Source organism: Xenopus laevis, chromosome 6L (genome assembly GCF_017654675.1).
Source record: "Xenopus laevis strain J_2021 chromosome 6L, Xenopus_laevis_v10.1, whole genome shotgun sequence".
Taxonomy (NCBI): domain Eukaryota; kingdom Metazoa; phylum Chordata; class Amphibia; order Anura; family Pipidae; genus Xenopus; species Xenopus laevis.
The window spans coordinates 69,457,692-69,476,274 of record NC_054381.1 but is presented as its reverse complement, the minus strand read 5'-3'; the positions used below and the strand labels follow the sequence as shown (position 1 = coordinate 69,476,274).

Sequence of the window (18,583 nt, the reverse complement as noted above, 5' to 3'; positions counted from 1 at the left end):
TGCAAGCAAGTTAAAATCAAATAATATATAATTTTTAAATGAATCAATACTGTCCCCTGCTGCTGGCATGTTGTGAGTACATTTTAGAACTGGTGATCAGTGTGTCCTTTTCTGGTGTTATTTTTTTTACCTGCAAAATAATATTCATTGCTTATGCTGTATTGATGCTATATCTTAACTTGCAATGTAATATACTGTATATTGCTTTTAAAATAACTGCTTGGTATTGTTGTTTGCACAAGGAAACTGTCTAAAGAATTACTGTATGTACAATGACATTCTCTACTCTGAGTAGGGTTTTTAGTGGGGGTCCTGCAGGCTTCTATATTGGGTACACTTTTATTTAAGGACTTTTGGGCAAGTGTTATAAATGATCTGATGTATTTGCAGATAACACGTAACTATTCAGGTCAGTCACTTCCATCTAGGTTGTGGCATCCTTGCAAACACTGATTTCATTAGCAATACAAATACAGAAAACTTAAAAAATGGAGAAAATTTGTAATAAATGTATATTGGAACGTTGCTTAGAATTATGTTTTGTTTCATCAGGCAAATTTTTATTTTGGGGTTTACTCGCCGTTTAAGTCACTTCTCAAAATATACCATTATGCTCCACTGAAAACCCAGTAGTTATATAGTATCATAAGGGCCCATTTGCTCACCAAAAAGCCCCTGACTTCAGCAGGGGGCAGTGGTACCCATATCTTGTTAAAAGACCTTCTAGGGCCAGGTCCTTTTTTAGGAAGCTTAGAACAATTTGTGATCCTTTGATCACTACTAATGATCAGGAAATGTTTGGTGGACTAAGAGATGCAGGGGGGCAGTTGTGAGACAATATATGGATTGCAGAAATTGATCCATATACCCCCAGACAGGACTATTCTATACCCAGCAGTTAAGAAGAATTGACTGCACACCCCACGGTGGTATCATTCTGATTTCTCACCTATTAAACACGGCAATATTTTGTTGGTAATAATTTGTACGAGGAAGCACTAACACCTTATCCTGAGAACTGTCCTAAAAACCCTACTCATTTATAAGGAGTCATAAATGACACATTACTGTGCATAGGTAACCTGCTGTTTGAATATACAAGGCAAGAATCCAAATGACTGCAGGGCCATTTTTCACTTTGGGAAGGGAATTTATAGTCGGTAACATTCAAATGTTTTCTGGGTATTTTAATCCCTTTTTAATCTTAGAATTGTATCTTTATATTTGTATGCCCTTTCTGTAATGTCTTTCTGTACAAAAGCACTGCTCATCTTTCTGCAATATTAGATATATAATGTAACAAGTTCCTTGTCCTTGTTGCTCTAAAAAAACTTTTTTGAAAGAAAGTCTGTTTAAATGATAATTAACTATTCAGTCACTGGCAGAAAGTAAGCAAGCGCATGTTTAAATGTAAATGAACACTTTTACTGATGGAGTAAAATTTAACCCCACAAAATAGTGTATTATAATGAACCCTTTGTTCATGAGAAATTTAGTCCACAAAGGTAGACAGACGTCTTTAGGAAAGAAGAGTTCTGTATTGTAAAGTGTCAAATTAAATGGATACAGAGTCCAGTTGGTCTGACTTGCTCTTAATTACATAGGAGGCCTTTGCTTGGTTAAGGTTAGACCTTAAATACAGCCCTTATAGTCTCTTTATTTACATTCCAAGACCATAGGGTTATATTTGTTTTTAATCAGAGACCATTAAAGGGGTTGTTCACCTTTGAGTTAACTTTTAGTATGATGTATTGTAGAGTGATATTTTGAGACGATTGGTTTTCATTTTTTGTTATTTGTGATTTTTCAGTTATTTAGCTTTTTATTCAATATCTCTCCAGATTGCTATTTAAGCAACCTAGTTTGCTAGGGTCCAAATTACCCTAGCAACCATACACTGATGTGAATTAAGAGTGGAATATGAATAAGAGGGGACCTGAATAGAAAGAGGAGTTATGAAAAGTAGCAATAACATACATTTGTAGCCTTACAGAGCATTTGTTTTTAGATGTTGTCAGTGACAGACCCCAGAGAGTCATAAGAAAAAGGCAAACAATTAAAAAGTATAAAAAATAAATAATGAAGACCTATTGAAGAGTTACTTAGAATTGGCCATTCTCTAACATACTGAAAGTTAACTGAAAGGTGAACCACTTCAGAACTCACCGTTTATAAGGATATAATTTACTAGATATTCATGGTTTTTGTGTTTTATATGATTATACTGTCATACTTAAAAATAGCTGCAAGATTTTGAGACTGTGTAATCTGTTTTCAATTAACTTTACGTATAGATTCACAAAGTTAAACAGCGTAAGAATTAAAAATTAATTCTTCCCTTTTTGTTCTAAAAACAAACAACTATACTTATTCCTATATTCTGTATCTTTCTACACTTTATATTAAATAATTATATTAAATAATAATTAATTTAGTTAGGTTCCATGCAAAGAGAGATGTAAACTATATGAAATGTATTTGTATGTCTATCTAGGCACAGCTGTTCAAGTCTTCATGCATACCATAACATGCTAGCAATTTGGACTATATTTAAAACTCAAGTTAAAGATTTGTTAACCCTCTCCATGTTTAGCTGTTAAGTAGCAAATGTATTTCACGCAGATTATGTTCCTGCAAAATACTACAAAAGATCCTCTTAATTTCTTCTAATGCCTATGAAGAAATTACATTCCCTCATCTTTCATGGACCATAAACTCTGAACAGTGTCTTATTGTAGGATTATTTTTGTTTGTTCAAGGCTCTTATATACATTTCAGAAGATGCTTATTGTTTTGCATTCTAGGGGGCAGATTTAATAAAGGGCGAATTGACTAACACTATTCTTTTTACGAGAATGTAAGTAGAGACCTCGATTCTGGGATGGCAGTGGATGTGATTTACTTAGACTTTGCTAAAGCATTTGATACAGTGCCACACAAAAGGTTACTGGTTAAATTAAGGAATGTTGGCCTGGAACATAGTATTTGTACCTGGATAGAGAACTGGCTAAAAGATAGACTACAAAGAGTGGTGGTAAATGGAATATTTTCTAATTGGACCAGTGTTGTTAGTGGAGTACCGCAGGGCTCTATACTAGGTCCCTTGCTTTTCAACTTGTTTATTAATGACCTGGAGGTGGGCATTGAAAGTACTGTTTCTATTTTTGCAGATGATACTAAATTGTGCAGAACTATAGGTTCCATGCAGGATGCTGCCACTTTGCAAAGTGATCTGTCTAAACTGGAAAACTGGGCAGCAAACTGGAAAATGAGGTTCAATGTTGATAAATGCAAGGTTATGCACTTTGGCAAAAATAATATAAATGCAAGTTATACACTAAATGGCAATGTGTTGGGAGTTTCCTTAAATGAAAAGGATCTAGGGGTCTTTGTAGATAACACGTTGTCTAATTCTGGGCAGTGTCATTCTGTGACTACTAAAGCAAATAAAGTTCTGTCTTGCATAAAAAAGGGCATTAACTCAAGGGATGAAAACATAATTATGCCTCTTTATAGGTCCCTGGTAAGGCCTCATCTGGAGTATGCAGTTCAGTTTTGGACTCCAGTCCTTAAGAGGGATATAAATGAGCTGGAGAGAGTGCAGAGACGTGCAACTAAATTGGTTAGAGGGACGGAAGACTTAAATTATGAGGGTAGACTGTCAAGGTTGGGGTTGTTTTCTCTGGAAAAAAGGCGCTTGCTAAGTACATTAGAGGACATTATATAGACAAATGGCAGGGGACCTTTTTACCCATAAAGTGGATCACCGTACCAGAGGCCACCCCTTTAGACTAGAAGAAAAGAACTTTCATTTGAAGCAACGTAGAGGGTTCTTCACAGTCAGGACAGTGAGGTTGTGGAATGCACTGCCGGGTGATGTTGTGATGGCTGATTCAGTTAATGCCTTTAAGAATGGCTTGGATGATTTTTTGGACAGACATAATATTAAAGGCTATTGTGATACTAAACTCTATAGTTAATATAGGTATGGGTATATAGAATTTTAATTAAAAGTAGGGAGGGGTGTGTGTATGGATGCTGGGTTTTCATTTGGAGGGGTTGAACTTGATGGACTTTGTCTTTTTTCAACCCAATTTAACTATGTAACTATGTATTTAGGTTCGCCGATTTACGAACGGTCGCTGGTGTAACTTAGCTAGCGAAGGAGTGGCAATTCACTCCCTTACGCCTGGCAAAGTTGCGATCTGGCGAATGGACGTAACTATGCAAATTCACTAGGAGTCGGATTTTACTGAACGTTACCTCTTGTGCCAGACTTGCCTTCGCCACTTCAGACCAGGCGAAGTGCAATAGAGTAAATAGGACTTCTTAAAAAATAGTCGAAAATTTTTCTAAGTCCCAAAAAACGCTGGCAACTTTTCCTTTTTCAGGGTGATAGGCTACAAAAGATCGTAAATTTTTTCAGGTGTACCCTGCTTCCCCCCTACATTTCCTAACATATGGCACATAAACTATACACTGGGCTCATGTGTAGGGCATTATAACAACTCAATTTTCTTTTATTAAGGTTTCCCGGGCTTGTGTAGTGTAATGTATTTGCTGCAACATATACGTCCATTCAACTTTAACTTCCCACCGTATGCAAATTAGGCAACGCTAGCGCAACTTCGCTTTGCGTGCCGCAGTAACGCTACCGCAACTTCGCCAGCATTTAGCGCCATAGACGCAACTTCTGAATTTAGTGAATTAGCATTGTCCTGGCAAACCTACGCCTGGTGAAGTGTTGCGATGTGAGCGAAGCCATCGCTGGCGAATATTCGGAGGTTAGTGAATTTGCCGCTAAGAACATTTGCATAAGAATACATGCAATACATATACACGAGTATAATAAAGGGAAGCAACCTAAAATTGCTAACAGCAGTCCCTGAAGATGTATGTGACCATGTTGGCATTAGGTTTCCTACTAGGTTCCTACTATATCTGACAGTTTGTGCTCATCATTGCCCCTATGTAATAAAAGGGACTAAGTTTGCCCAGGAGCAGTCAATAAGCTGTTAGGTGACATGTAAATGCTACCTTCTGATTGGTTGCTATGGTTGCTCCCAGGCAGACATAATGCCTTTTAATACATAACCCCCATATCCCGATTTGTCTTCTTTCACTTATTTGTGAAAAGTTAACTGAAACGAGAAACTTCTCTATATTTATTTCTAGGTGCAAAGCTGGCTTTTTTCCCACCATAATAAAAGAAATCTTTAAACAGTGGTTTAAAAGTAGGCCTGACTGGCTTCATATACACCGTTCTCCTTGTACCTCTGTTCCAGATTTTGCTGTTAAAGTTTTAGCCATTCAGATTTTGCAATGGCATGTTTGGGTGCTTAGATAGAAATGCCTCAGATGGGATAATCTGGGCTATATGTCTCCCTGCCATTAATTGAAAAGGTGTATATTTTGAAGATGAAGAAATTGTTCCTCTAATGTTTAGAAGAAGCACAGGTATGATAAAGCAACTGTTTCTTTAGCTCCTCTCCCCCAACATAACTGTGTGGCAAATGTTAAAGAAATTCACACTGCCTGACAAAGTCACAGCAGATCTTTTTTACATGATAAATCTTAGATTTATCATGTACTGTCTGTTAAAAAATTCGACTTCGACCATTTTCCATTTAAAACCTGCCGAATTGCTGTTTTAGTCTATGGGGGACCAGCAAGAACCTATTCGGAGTCAAGTGGTGGACTGTGAAAAATCTAAGCTTTTTGGGAAAAACTTCATCGAATTTGACCGAATGCACTATTAATTTGATTAGAATTCGGCTGAATAAGGACTTATTCGATCAGAAACTGACCTATTTGGCCAAAAAAAACCCTTCGACTTGATTTCAGTTGGTCTTTTTGAATTTCGACGTTTTTTAACTTCGAAATTTGACCCTTGATAAATATGCCTCTTAGGGGCATGTTTATCAAAGGTCGAAGTTAAAAAAAAACGTTGAATTCAAAAAGACCAATCGAATGGAGGTCGAAGGTTTTTTGGGGTGGAACAGCAGGCCAACTTGTTTCCAGTGTTTACTTTTCTATGTTTTGCTTATGGCATCTATAAAGCCTCTTCTTCTTCGGAAAGTAAATAATGTATAGTTAAATAAACACAACTTTGGATGGAGAAGCACATGTTTTTTAAGGATTAATGAAAGATAAAACCTTATCAAAATAATCAATGCAACAATTGAAGAGGAAAAAAAAGCATGTATTTATTTTTGTAAATCATGTTTACTAGGCTTTGATTATTAGACAAAAATAACATACAGGTAGATAACTAAGAAAGTAAAAATAAAGAAGAACGAGCAACATAATTGTTTCAAATATAAGAAACAATAAAGAACATTGAGCAGAAATCATATACCTGTCAAGACTTCTTTCAGATTCCATAAATCACTTGATACCTAAGAAAGCAGGTTTTAAATGTTCACTTTGGTCAGTGCACTAAAGGCTTCCTAAAAAGAGGGCGCCAGAAAGCAGTCTAGCAAAATCAGAAGTATAACTCAGAGTCAGATCTCAAAACTTAGAAGATAAATTAAACGAGTATGATGTATTGCAAAATCTGTTTACGGTAAGCTTACTGCAGTCTTCCCTCCTACTCTGCCTTATCAAGCAAGTCTTAACAGTTGATTACTTATTGTGGAGGGAAAAAAGGCTGCTGTGGATAGGAGAAGGAGGGCTGCTGAGCTGGGTACGGTGGCTGTCCAGATGGTGGTTGGTACATGTAAGGAGGAATGGTTTGCTGTCCATACATGTACGGGTTATAGCCGACTGGCATTGGCATTCCATAATACCTGGGAGAAAAGCAAATAATGATTTTATTTAAAAAAACAAGAGGTGATTTCAGTTCTTAATAAAGACCACATGTATGCAATAGATATAATTGATATTGTGAGCAGAATCAGATGAGTTTTTATCAGGTTAAAAGTCCATTTATTATTCATATTACCAGACTCGGTGAGCAAAAAGGTGCAAAAAAAACAAAACAAAACAAAACCCTTTTTCACACTAGGGCTCTAACTAATTCATGGGATATTTTCCCTGTCTAATACCGATCCCAACTGTGATTCCCAACCTAAACACAAAAGTACAACTCCAGAGAGCCACAGTACCTCCACAGAGTCCTTTTTGTTTGAGAAAAGTCAATAGCCCACCAAGCTGCTCCTGTCTTTTCAATAAAGTTCCTGGATCTCAACCCTTTCAGTGTGTCTCACTAGGGGAATTAATCCACTCATTCCCACTGTACTGTAGGGGAAATAGGTCTATCACGTTGTTCTCCAGTTACAAGATCACAATGTAATACGTGATCTTTATTAATGTCCAACATTTGGATGCAAATAGATATATTTTAAAATGAAAAGCTATTCCAACGACACATAGTTGAAACTGGAGAACATAAAATGTTTCCTAATTGAATGGCTTTAAATAAGGGACTGTGTAGAGCCCCATAACTGGCATCCATAAAGAGAGCTAAAACTTATACCAAAAATGCTGACCAGTTGCTAAATAATGAGTCTAATCTAATCTGCAAATCACCCTGACCACCTCCCCCAATCCCCCAAAAAATCCAATGGAGAAAGGCAAGACCTTTATTATAGCACATTGCAATAAAAACGTTGGGGAAATGTACAGTAATAAAAGCCAACAGAAAAAATATTCACTTTACACACATTTTGCAGTGCTAGCTGTTTTATGAACACACACATATATTTTATATATTTATATATAATGTCATACCATATAATGTCATACCAATGTCATACCAATATTACTATTAGTATGAGAGCAGTTATCCAGAATGCTCAAGATAATCAAGTCAAGTCAAGTGGATTGTATTGTCATTTCAGCCATGTACAGTAAATACAGTACATAGTAGAATGGATGTTTCCATAATCTGGATCTACTTTAAGTCAGCGGTCCCCAATGGTTCATGAATGTTATTCCGAGTGGTCAAAAAGCAGGTGCTTATTTTTGAATTCCTGGTTTGAAGCAAAGTTTTGGTTGCATAAAGACCAGATGTAATGCGAAATAGAGCCTCCCATATGCTGCCAGTTCACATGGGGCTAACAAATAGCCAATCATAGCCCTATTTGGCCCCCCTCCAGGAACATGTCTTATGCTGCTCCCCAATGCTGTTTACATTTAAATCTGTCTCTCGGGTAAAAAAAGGTTGGGAACCCCTGCTTTAAGTCAACTAAAGCTATCTTTGAAATATTAAATAAACCCCATAGGGCTGTTTTAAGGTTTAATTATATCTTCGCTGCAATCAAGTACAAGAAATCATAAATATTTGTAAAAGTATATATAAGTATTTCATTAAAATGGGAGTTTCCAATGGAGATGCCCTTCCCCTAATTCATAACTTTCAGGATAACAGGTTTCCAGGTAACAGATTCTACACTTGGAAATGTGCAAATTCTGCCCTTTAACTTCGTTCACTCAATTTGATGATTCAGTGCACTGATAAACTTCCACAGTCAGATATACTGATCAATACTTTTCCTCTATAGAAAATTGTGTCTGTTCCTGAAGTCAGTCGGGTAAGTGGAAAGCAATATGGAAAGAGATTGCAGATTACAGAATTTCAGGCATAGGAAGATCAGTGATATAATGATAGTGGCAAGCATAGGACAGCATCACCACATCCCACCCCATCATTAAATATCATATGCTCTCTGTTTGGTAACCAGTTAATCAAGGTGTCTACAATCACATTATCGTAATACAAAACAGAGCAAAAAAAGAACAAAAACATTGAAAAGAAAAACACCTAACCAGCAAAACCTCCAGAAATTGGAATATGTCACCTTGCAATGCTAGATATTCCACAAATGTTGGGTTACCCCCAGGAAACTATAGGAAACACAGGGTTATAACCTTTCACTTAACAGCCTGACGTTGGAGGTGGGGCAGATTATGTTGGTGGAGGAGGGCTATCAAGAAGGGGTGGTTTATTGATGTTAAGGGCAATTACATAATGAAGTGACCTGGAATTAGAAATGTAGGACATATACTGCTGCTTCATGCATAGGTAATTAGAGGAAATGACGATAAGAGGGGTGTTCTTTGACATAGATTTTGAGGCTTCAATTATATTTGATTGTACAGGTATAGATAGGATCCATTATCCAGAAAAAAAAGATAAGAATTACGGAAAAGCCGTCTCCCATAAACTCCATTTTATTATTTATCCAAGTAATCCAAATCTTTAAAAAATTATTTACCTTCTACTTAATCCAAACTTAGATATAATTTATCCTTATTGGAAGCAAATCAAGCCTGTTAGGTTTATTTAATGTTAACATGATTTTCTAGTAGACAAGGTATGAAGATCCAAATTATGGAAAAATCCATAAATTGGAAAACCCCAGGTGCCGAGCATTCTGGATAATATTTCCTATACCTGTATATCCATATTTCATATTTTGGCCTCTGAGGCAAAGACTTGCTCAGATATTAATACACACAGTCTCGCTGTGTTTTTTTCCCCTCTGATTTTATAATGATTTACTCATATGTAATTTTTAATACCATTATAAGTCTACATTTATTTGTCTATGCACGGTTCACCCTTTTGTAACATTCAATATAAATGTATTAAGCTTTGTTCTTGCGCTAAAGAATCCATAAACTGAAAGAAAAGTTTGTGACTGTGACTGTATCTTTAGCCTTTTGTTTAATTTAGTGTTTAAATCTAAATTACCCATAACTAGCAAGTTTTAATCACTAAAGATGACTTTGTCCCCAAGCTTTTATGCCTATTTTGAGCTCTGCCTGTAGCCCCTCCTATAAAAGACATAAAAGCCAAAAAGACGAATGCTTGATTTTATATACAGTAGCACAACAAGCGATGCAGAATCAACAAATGCCTATGCTGTCTGTCTACATCTTGCTGGGATCTAGTCTTCCCTTACTTGGAAAGTTATAGGAAAGCAGTTGATCAAATGGCATGCTCCAGGAGACAGTGATAGATGGAAAGAATTACATAAAAGAGCATAAAGCAGAAGATCTACTATGGATGGATCTGAAATACAGACCCAAACAGAGGATTCCATAACACTCCATCAAATTACGGGACAAAACAAAGACAATACTATGTATACAGACACAATCCTTCCCAATCCCCCTGCTATTCCCCCTGCCTTTTCACCAGGCCTACAACCCACATCATTATACTAGTGGAAATCACATGATTTCTTCAGCCACAAATATCTATAGAAGCCATTACCCTGGAAATACAGGTATAGGATCCCTTATCCGGAAACAAGATATCCAGAAAGCTCCGAATTACGGAATGGCTGTCTCTCATAGACTCCATTTTATCCAAATAATCCAAATTTTTAAAAATGATTTCCTTTTTCTCTGTAATAATAAAACAGTACCTTGTACTTGATCCCAACTAAGATATAACTAATCCTTACTGGAAGCAAAACCAGCCTATTGGGTTTATTTAATGTTTAAATGAATTTCTAGTAGACTTAAGGCATGAAGACGCAAATAACGGAAAGATCCATTATCCGGAAAACCCCAGGTCCCGGGCATTCTGGATAACAGGTCCCATACCTGTACCCCCATATGAAGAAGCATATACCTCACAAGGAACACTATGTATCAGCAACTTAGGCATTTTGCCACAGAGACTCAAGGGTGCTCTTTGAATATCTTTGCCCCAATCCATTACTTTCAGGGATAAATCTTATTTATGCAGACCTTCTTTAATCTGAGACCAAAGCTTAAAAATCTAGCCAAATGCTTAAATGGGAATGATTGAAGGAAAATACACTTGTAGATGAGAACATCTTGCATCAACACAAGGATAAAAGAAAATGTTTATGACTAGTATCTCACCCCAAAAAACTCTGTTAATAGGTTCATACTACTGATCAATGTCCAAGAAGTTATTTGCAAAATAGCAAACAAAATGCATATGTGGTGGTACTGCCCTATGATAAAACAACTATGGTCACATATATTGACACTCACAAGTGACACCATGGCCACCAACATTACATCAGATCTTTCACTGTCTCTTTTGAGCCAAAAACCTAACCAGCTCACAAACAATGAATACAGATGACATGTGCACCTATGTTTGATATTTAATAGTAAAACAATGGAAAAGCATGCCCAAGAATACAGGACATCAAAAACAGGCTTGTAGTGAACTAAAGAAATGGTAAAATTACAGCATTACTAAACAACCATCTAAGAAAATCTGAGAAGGGATGGAACTTATGGCTATATAGACAGGGCCTACTACATATTATTTAAGCTGCGTGGACATGAAAGTCCAAAGCTCATCATATAAACAATGTTCTGTTGTCTCTGTGACAACAAACGGTGACTGAATATTGAGAACCTGTAAAGCTGGGTTTATGCTTTAATTGTTGTATAAAAAAAAAAAAAAACAGCCAAAAGTAAATGTATATTTACCCTGGATATCCAGGATAGGAGGGATATGGAGGTCCTTGGGCCTGAGACGGAATAGTGTTTGATGGAGGCTGTGAAGAATCAGCAGCTGCAGTTGGTGCTGGGTTAGATGCTTGGGCAGCACTAGCTGGAACTGGACTGGCTGAAGGCATTGCTGGTGGTGGTGGTCTTGGTGGAGGCTGTTTTGCAGACTTAAAAAAAAATAATTACAGATTAAAATCAATATTTAACACTCCAAATGCAAGGACAAAGTTTGGGATGGGGTTATTATAACAACACTAATTGCATATGCCCCTTCTCCAACATGGGGCAATTTAAAAAAAACAAAAACTACTATAAGCCCCAACCAGAGTGAAATCTATAAGCCCAACCTTTGGTAGGGGATAATATTTTTTCCCAACAGGTGCTTTAAGAAGCTCACTTAAGGAACTGGTCTTAAATGTACTGTTTGAAGACTTAAAATATAATTGATCGAGTTTTCATATTATAATAAGCTAGATCAGGCATGTCCAAAGTCCGGTCCGTGGGCCAATTGCGGCTCTTTTTCAAATTTACACCGGCCCACAGCCTCTGTCATGAGATTAATAATAATAATGCGGCCCGTCAGCACAGTGCGATCAGAATCATTCACTCCTGGAGATGAAATCGCTTACCAATACACATATACTGGCACGTAGTGACGGGCCGCTCTCACATACTTCTTTAGTTTACTGTACTTGCATGTCAGTACGTCTATTGACAACTTCAGCCCTAAAGAAGTATGCGAGAGCGGCTTGTCACTACGTGTCAGTAACCCCTTCAACGGCGCATCACTACGTGCCAGAACGTGTCTACACCTTAAGCACAGAGGCAGTAGTGTAGACCAAGTAAATAATACTGCTATAGTACGCAATTCCTTGTTTAAATGATGCACAGAGAATAAGTCTATACAGACTCCACTTCATAAACTCCGGGTACTTGTCCATCTCCGGGAGTGAATGATCCTGAAATGATACTGATCACAAGCTAGCTACCTCGGAAGGGATAACAGTGTCAGGCTGAATGGTCGGCCCCCACGCATTTTCACCTCACCAAATCTGGCCCTGGTTGCAAAAAGTTTTGACACCCGTGAACTAGATAATTAGGGGAGATACTCCTTTAAAAATCAGAGTTCTTAATCTGAGAAATGTGGGTCAAAAACCAGCTGATGCCAAAAAAACAAACAAAAAAACCCCAAGTATTTCTGCAATATCAAATGCCAGAATTATATTTAAAAAAAAAAAAAAAAAGTGAAAAACTAGAAATTCTCCCAGTTTACCATTCAACCACTGAAAATTAAAGTGGTGGTTCACCTTTTTAGCTAACTTTTAGTATGTTATAGAATGGTTAATTATAAACAAATTTTCAAATGACTTATTTATTTTTTAATAATTTGCCTTCTTCTTATGAATCTTTAAAGCTTTTAAATGGTGGTCAATGATCCCATGTAAAAAACAAACAAATGCTCTGTGAGGATATAAATGTATTGTTATTTTTTTTTTTTTCAATACTCATGTTTCTATTTAGGCCCTCACCCATTCATAGTCTAGTCTCTTATTCAAATCAGTGTATGGTTGCTATGGTAATTTGGCCCCTAGCAACTAGATTGCTGCTGAATAAAAAGCTAAATAACACCACAAATAATAAAAAATTAAAACCAATTGCAAATTAAGAATATCACTATTTACATTACACTAAGGCGAACAATAATGTAGTCCTTTAAACTCTAGCACGCTTGAAAGAGAAGAAAAGCCAAAGTGAACAAGAAAAATAGTAATTTCACCATTTGAATACCTTTGGACACTAGTAAGTTAGTAGTTCATAACAACTTCATAACAACCCATTTGGCACAGATTGCAGTTATAAATGCTTTTGTATCCAAAGTCTTGTGGTAGGGAATATTGTCCATTTTTCCTTTAATCTCTTTTAACTTGGAGATCTTGTTCTGTCTTGCATATTTAAGATCTACCCCCAGATTTTAGTGCTGATTATGTTAAGGGACTGACCATTTCAAAACATTCAGCTTGCTTCACGTAGTTAATTGTGGCTTTTGAAATTGTTTAAAACTATTTTCTATTTCTGAGGGCCATCTGTCCCTTTTCCTGCTTCAGCTTTTGGGCTAACTTTTTGTGTTGGGATCCAGAATAGTAGTCCAGTGTTAAAGTTGCAATTTCTTCTACACTTGCACACTGTCTGGAACAGTGCAGAAGAGTGCTGGGGTGTTGGGAGATCATGATGGCACAGTGGTTATGGCGCTTTGCCCCAGTCTGATGAACTTTTTCAGCAGACAGGAGTCTCAGGTCTAAAATTACCAATTATATTCCCTAGAGGCTGTTTAAGACATTGACAACCTACAGTGAATATTACTTTACTTGCCCTTTAATTTAAAAAAAATGCACAGCCAGTTCAGCACTTTATAGAGTAAAGGATTTTATGAGCCTCTTTAAGCAAAAATACATTTTCTCATGATAATAGATGGATATAGAAAGTATATGTATAGTTATTTATAACCAAATTCATATCAAATTAATATCTTGCAAAATTGACTTACAAAGACAGTCCTAGGTGCCGGTGTTGGGATGCTGGATGTAGCAATATTTGTTGATATAGAAGATGGGGCACTTTGGTAACTTGGTACTTGGGGAATTGATGGAGCACTTGGTTCTCTAGCAATGCTTTGTTGTATATCCCTGCAGAAGCAATCATAAAGTTATGGTAAAAAAGCAATCAATATAATTCGCATTATATTACACAGATAAATAAAAATGTTTTACTGCTACGAAGATGCTAAATGAACTTGTGCTTGGAAAAAAAAATGGGGTATAATGTACAAACACCGGACAAATTTACATTGGTGCAGTAACCCACAGCAAGCAATCGCTGATTGGTGTCAATTATTCTACATGCTATAGACATGTCAAAGCTTACTAGTGATTGGTTGCAATTGGGTCTGTACCGGTGTACCTTTGCCCAGGATTTGTAAATAAGCCACAGTGTGTATGATTTAGAAGAATAGTTTTTACAATTTTTTTTTGCAAAAAGCTTTTTATGTTTGCATAGTGAAAGGAATTTAAAGGGAAACTGTTGCTATAATAATAAATGCAGTAAACTGAAATCATTCTATTCCACATTTTCTTATGGATTTGAGATATAAATACTAGAGACTAGTGTACTTCCTCAACCAAATATATTTCCCTACTGCAAATAACTATCAAAGGCGAGTTTGTGTTTTCTATTGTAAGGTTATTCTGCTTTCGTTGCTTATTTGTATTGGCCATAAGACCTTGCACAGCTAGTATATCAGGTATTTTAACTCTCCCTGTTTGATCATTTGTTTGAATCTAATACATTTGTGGTTTATAAATCACTTGAACATGCTGACATCACTGAGAAGGAAATTCTACATATTGTGGTCAGCTGTGGTGGCATGCGACCAATATTAGTGGCAAGAATTATTTTTGGTCTGGTCTCCAATATTGTTGAACAACTACTTACATGAGCAACATGATTTCACTTAGCCCTATGCCCATGTTCATGCACAAAAAATTGTAAATTCAGCTGAAACATCAAGGTTTTCAAGAGCTACTTTACTTTAACTCCTGTGTTTGCAGGAGATCGATTCATATAAAGTAATAAAGTTTGTAGTTACCCTTGCTAATGTCACACTGGTGACAAACTAACACACACAAACTGAAATTAATAAACTGGAGAATTAAATTAATTAAAATGAATAAGAAGAAATAAATATGTTTCTAAACAGACCGTTTAATATACACCACTTTTTACATAGATTTTCTGGCGTACATTATTTTACATTGCTTTACAAACAGACCCAAATACATTCTCTTGAAGGGGTTGTTCACCTTCCAACAGTTTTTTCAGTTCAGTTGATTTCAGATAATTAACCAGAAAAAAAAACGTCTTCAAAATACTTTCTATTTTCTATGTGTGACCGTTTTCTAATATTGAAGTGTAAAGAGCCAGTTTTCACCTCCTAAAGCAGCTCGGGGGGGGGTCACTGACCCTGTAAACTGTAAATTGATACATTAAGTAGATACATTTTTTATATTTGACCCTGCTGAGCAGAATCCCTGGGTTTCATTAAAGGGGTTGTTAACCTTTGATATGATATAGAGTGATATTCTGAGACAATTTGCAATTGGTTTTCATTTTTTATTATTTGTGGATTTTGTGTTATTTAGCTTTTTAATCAGCAGCACTCCAGTTTGCAATTTCAGCTATCTGGTTGCTAGGGTCCAAATTAGCCTAGAAACTGTGCATTCATATGAATTAAAGACTGGAATGTAAATAGGCGAGGCCTGAATATGAAAATGAGTAATAAAAAGCAATAACAATAAATATGTAGCTTTATAGAGCATTTGTTTTTAAATGGTGTCAGTGACCCCCATTTGAAAACTGGAAAGAGTCTAATGAAAAAGGCAAAAAATTCAAAAACTATAAAAATAAATAATGAAAAACAATTGAAAAGTTTCTTAGAATTTTGCCATTCATACATACATACATACATTCAACATACTAAAAATTCACTTAAAGGTGAACCACCCCTTTAAAGGCAGCTGTTGGAATTGATACAATAGTTGCTAATACTCCAGAGAAGCTGCTGAGAAAATGTATCAAATAAACGTTGCAAAAATTGTAACAGTTTAGGGTCTGCAAGTGAATTACTGAGTTGTCAGACTGAGACAGGGGCATTCAATTTTAAACTTAAGATTTTGGAAAAACGGCAAAAAATATAAAATGTAAAGTAATTAAAAACAAGTCTTAATTTTTGGAGAACAATCTGAAAACAACTGAACTGAAAAAAGTGTTCGGAAGGTGAACAACCCATTTAATAGAAAGTATTACCATTGCTGATTTTTTAACTCCACAACGCCACTGAAGTGCTTGGGTGACGGGTTTAAATAAGCTTGTTCCAGGTGGAATTAATGCAAGCAGGTTTATGTAGAACCAGTCAGCAGTTCATTACCTGTCTGGGCAAGCATGGAATTGCAGAAAGTAGATCATTGTTAAAACATTTTGAAATAGACAAAAGATAAGGCACTTACTTTAACAATTCATCTCGCTCTGTTTTGCGGGCAAAAACAATGTCGCTGCATTTGCATTGAAATTTCAGCAGAATATCAGTCAAATCATTGTAAAACTGAAAAATAAGAATGAGTTATGAATCTATTATATATATATATATATAAAAAATTATATATATATATATATATATATATATATATATATATATATATATATATATATATATATATGTATATATGTGTATATATATATATATATATATATATATATATGTATATATGTGTATATATATATATATATATATGTATATATGTGTATATATATATATATATATATGTATATATATATATATATATATGTATATATATTATATATATATATATGTATATATATGTATATATATATGTATATATATATATATATATATATATATATATATATATATATATATATATATATATATATATATATATATATATATATATATATATATATATATATATATATATATATAATATATATATATATATATATATATATATATATATATGCACATAACTAAATATTAATACAAACATAAATGATCAATAAGAGATATTTTGATCCTTGTAAATGTGCCAATGATGACCAATATTGGCAACGAGAACCACATGACTTGCTGTATGGATAAATTAAATGTGCAAAGTAGCATCAGCCATGTGTAGAATCTATTCATTAGGAAGCATCTTATGTATGGGTCACAGTTTTGGACAAAATCTACACAAATAGGAAATGACAGATTATTTTTCCTTAAAAGGCTTACCGTATGTTACTCAGGTCCTGGTCTCCTGTGAAAAGATCTTCTGGCCAATAAGCTACATTCTACAGCCCTACATCTTTATTAACCTTACTTCACATTCTAGTTAGGTCTACTAAAAGCTTTAAAAGACAAGCAATAAGGTATAAGGCTAAGCGCCAAGTGCATAAAATTGGTAAAGCAATGATGTACCTTACATGTGTTTAAAATAAAGTTTACTTTTCTTTTACTATGCCTGAAAGTGGGATCTGTAAGTGCCTACTGTCACTTTCTTGGTATTAATTATCAGGGTCAGAACTGCAGTTCCAGTTGTTGCCCTGGCTTCAGCAGACTAGCATTGCTTGCTATTATCTACAATTACTTCTCGAAACCTCTAAAACAAGAGCGTACTTCAGTGTCATTAAAGGAGAAGGAAACCTACGGAAGCATTTTATTGCCAATAAATTAGCTGCAATAGTACAAGCTAGAATACTATATTTATTCTGTAGAATGTTTCACCATATCTGAGTAAAAAGCTCTAGAAGCTCTCTGTTTGTTTAGGATAGCAGCTGCAGTATTAGCTTGGTGTGACCACTTCCTGCCTGAGTCTCTCCCTGCTCATTAATAGCTCTGGGCTCAGATTACAGCAGAGAAGGGAGGGGAGGTGGAAGAGGAGCAAACTGAGCATGCTCACGCCCGGGGCAAGGAGGAATACAGGATACAGGTCTGATACAGAAACCCATGTGTACACAATAGAAGGAAAGAAATGCAGTGTTTCTTTTGACAGAGGACTCAGAGCAGCACAACTTTAGGGGTTTACTGGTATATTTAGGTGCACCTTTCTGATAAGGCTTATTTAGTTTTAACCTTTCCTTCTCCTTTAAAGGGGCACTATCATGAAAGTGAAAATTTAATATAGGCTTCATTGTACTGAAATAAGAAACTTTCTAAATACAATCAATTAAAAATTCGGCATAGTTTCTGGAATAATCAAGTTTATCTTTACTATCCCTCTCTCAGCATCTGTTTCTCGTCATTGTCTCTTCATGCAGCAGTAGGGTGTCAGATTTTCATTGATAGATAGAGCCAGTATATCTTATGGGGGGGCTTGATGTATTAGAGCTCTCTCAAATAACGTATTCCAGTACAAACAAAATCTAACAAAATAACTTCCTTTTGCACGAATTCTGCATGATGTCTGGTGATTTTAATAGAGTGAGCTCTAATAAATCTATTAGGAAAGTAAGCCACTCCTAATAAGAGATGTTGGCGCTAACAGTCAATGAATATCTGACCTGCATGAAGAGAGAATGAAGAGAA

General features: G+C 35.6%; 1 protein-coding gene across 2 annotated transcripts in view; it reads right to left on the bottom strand.

Annotated features, from left to right (window-relative positions):
• Positions 1–6,181: 6,181 nt before the first annotated feature.
• The window catches only part of pdcd6ip.L (programmed cell death 6 interacting protein L homeolog), a 55,956-nt gene continuing 43,554 nt past the window's right edge, over positions 6,182–18,583 (bottom strand). For both annotated transcript variants that reach the window (XM_018266328.2, NM_001088401.1), the window contains 4 exon segments: positions 16,509–16,603; positions 13,994–14,132; positions 11,428–11,615; positions 6,182–6,788 (listed from right to left, as the gene is read on the bottom strand). In XM_018266328.2, coding sequence (XP_018121817.1) covers positions 6,629–6,788; positions 11,428–11,615; positions 13,994–14,132; positions 16,509–16,603 — 582 coding nt within the window. In that variant the 3' untranslated portion in view covers positions 6,182–6,628.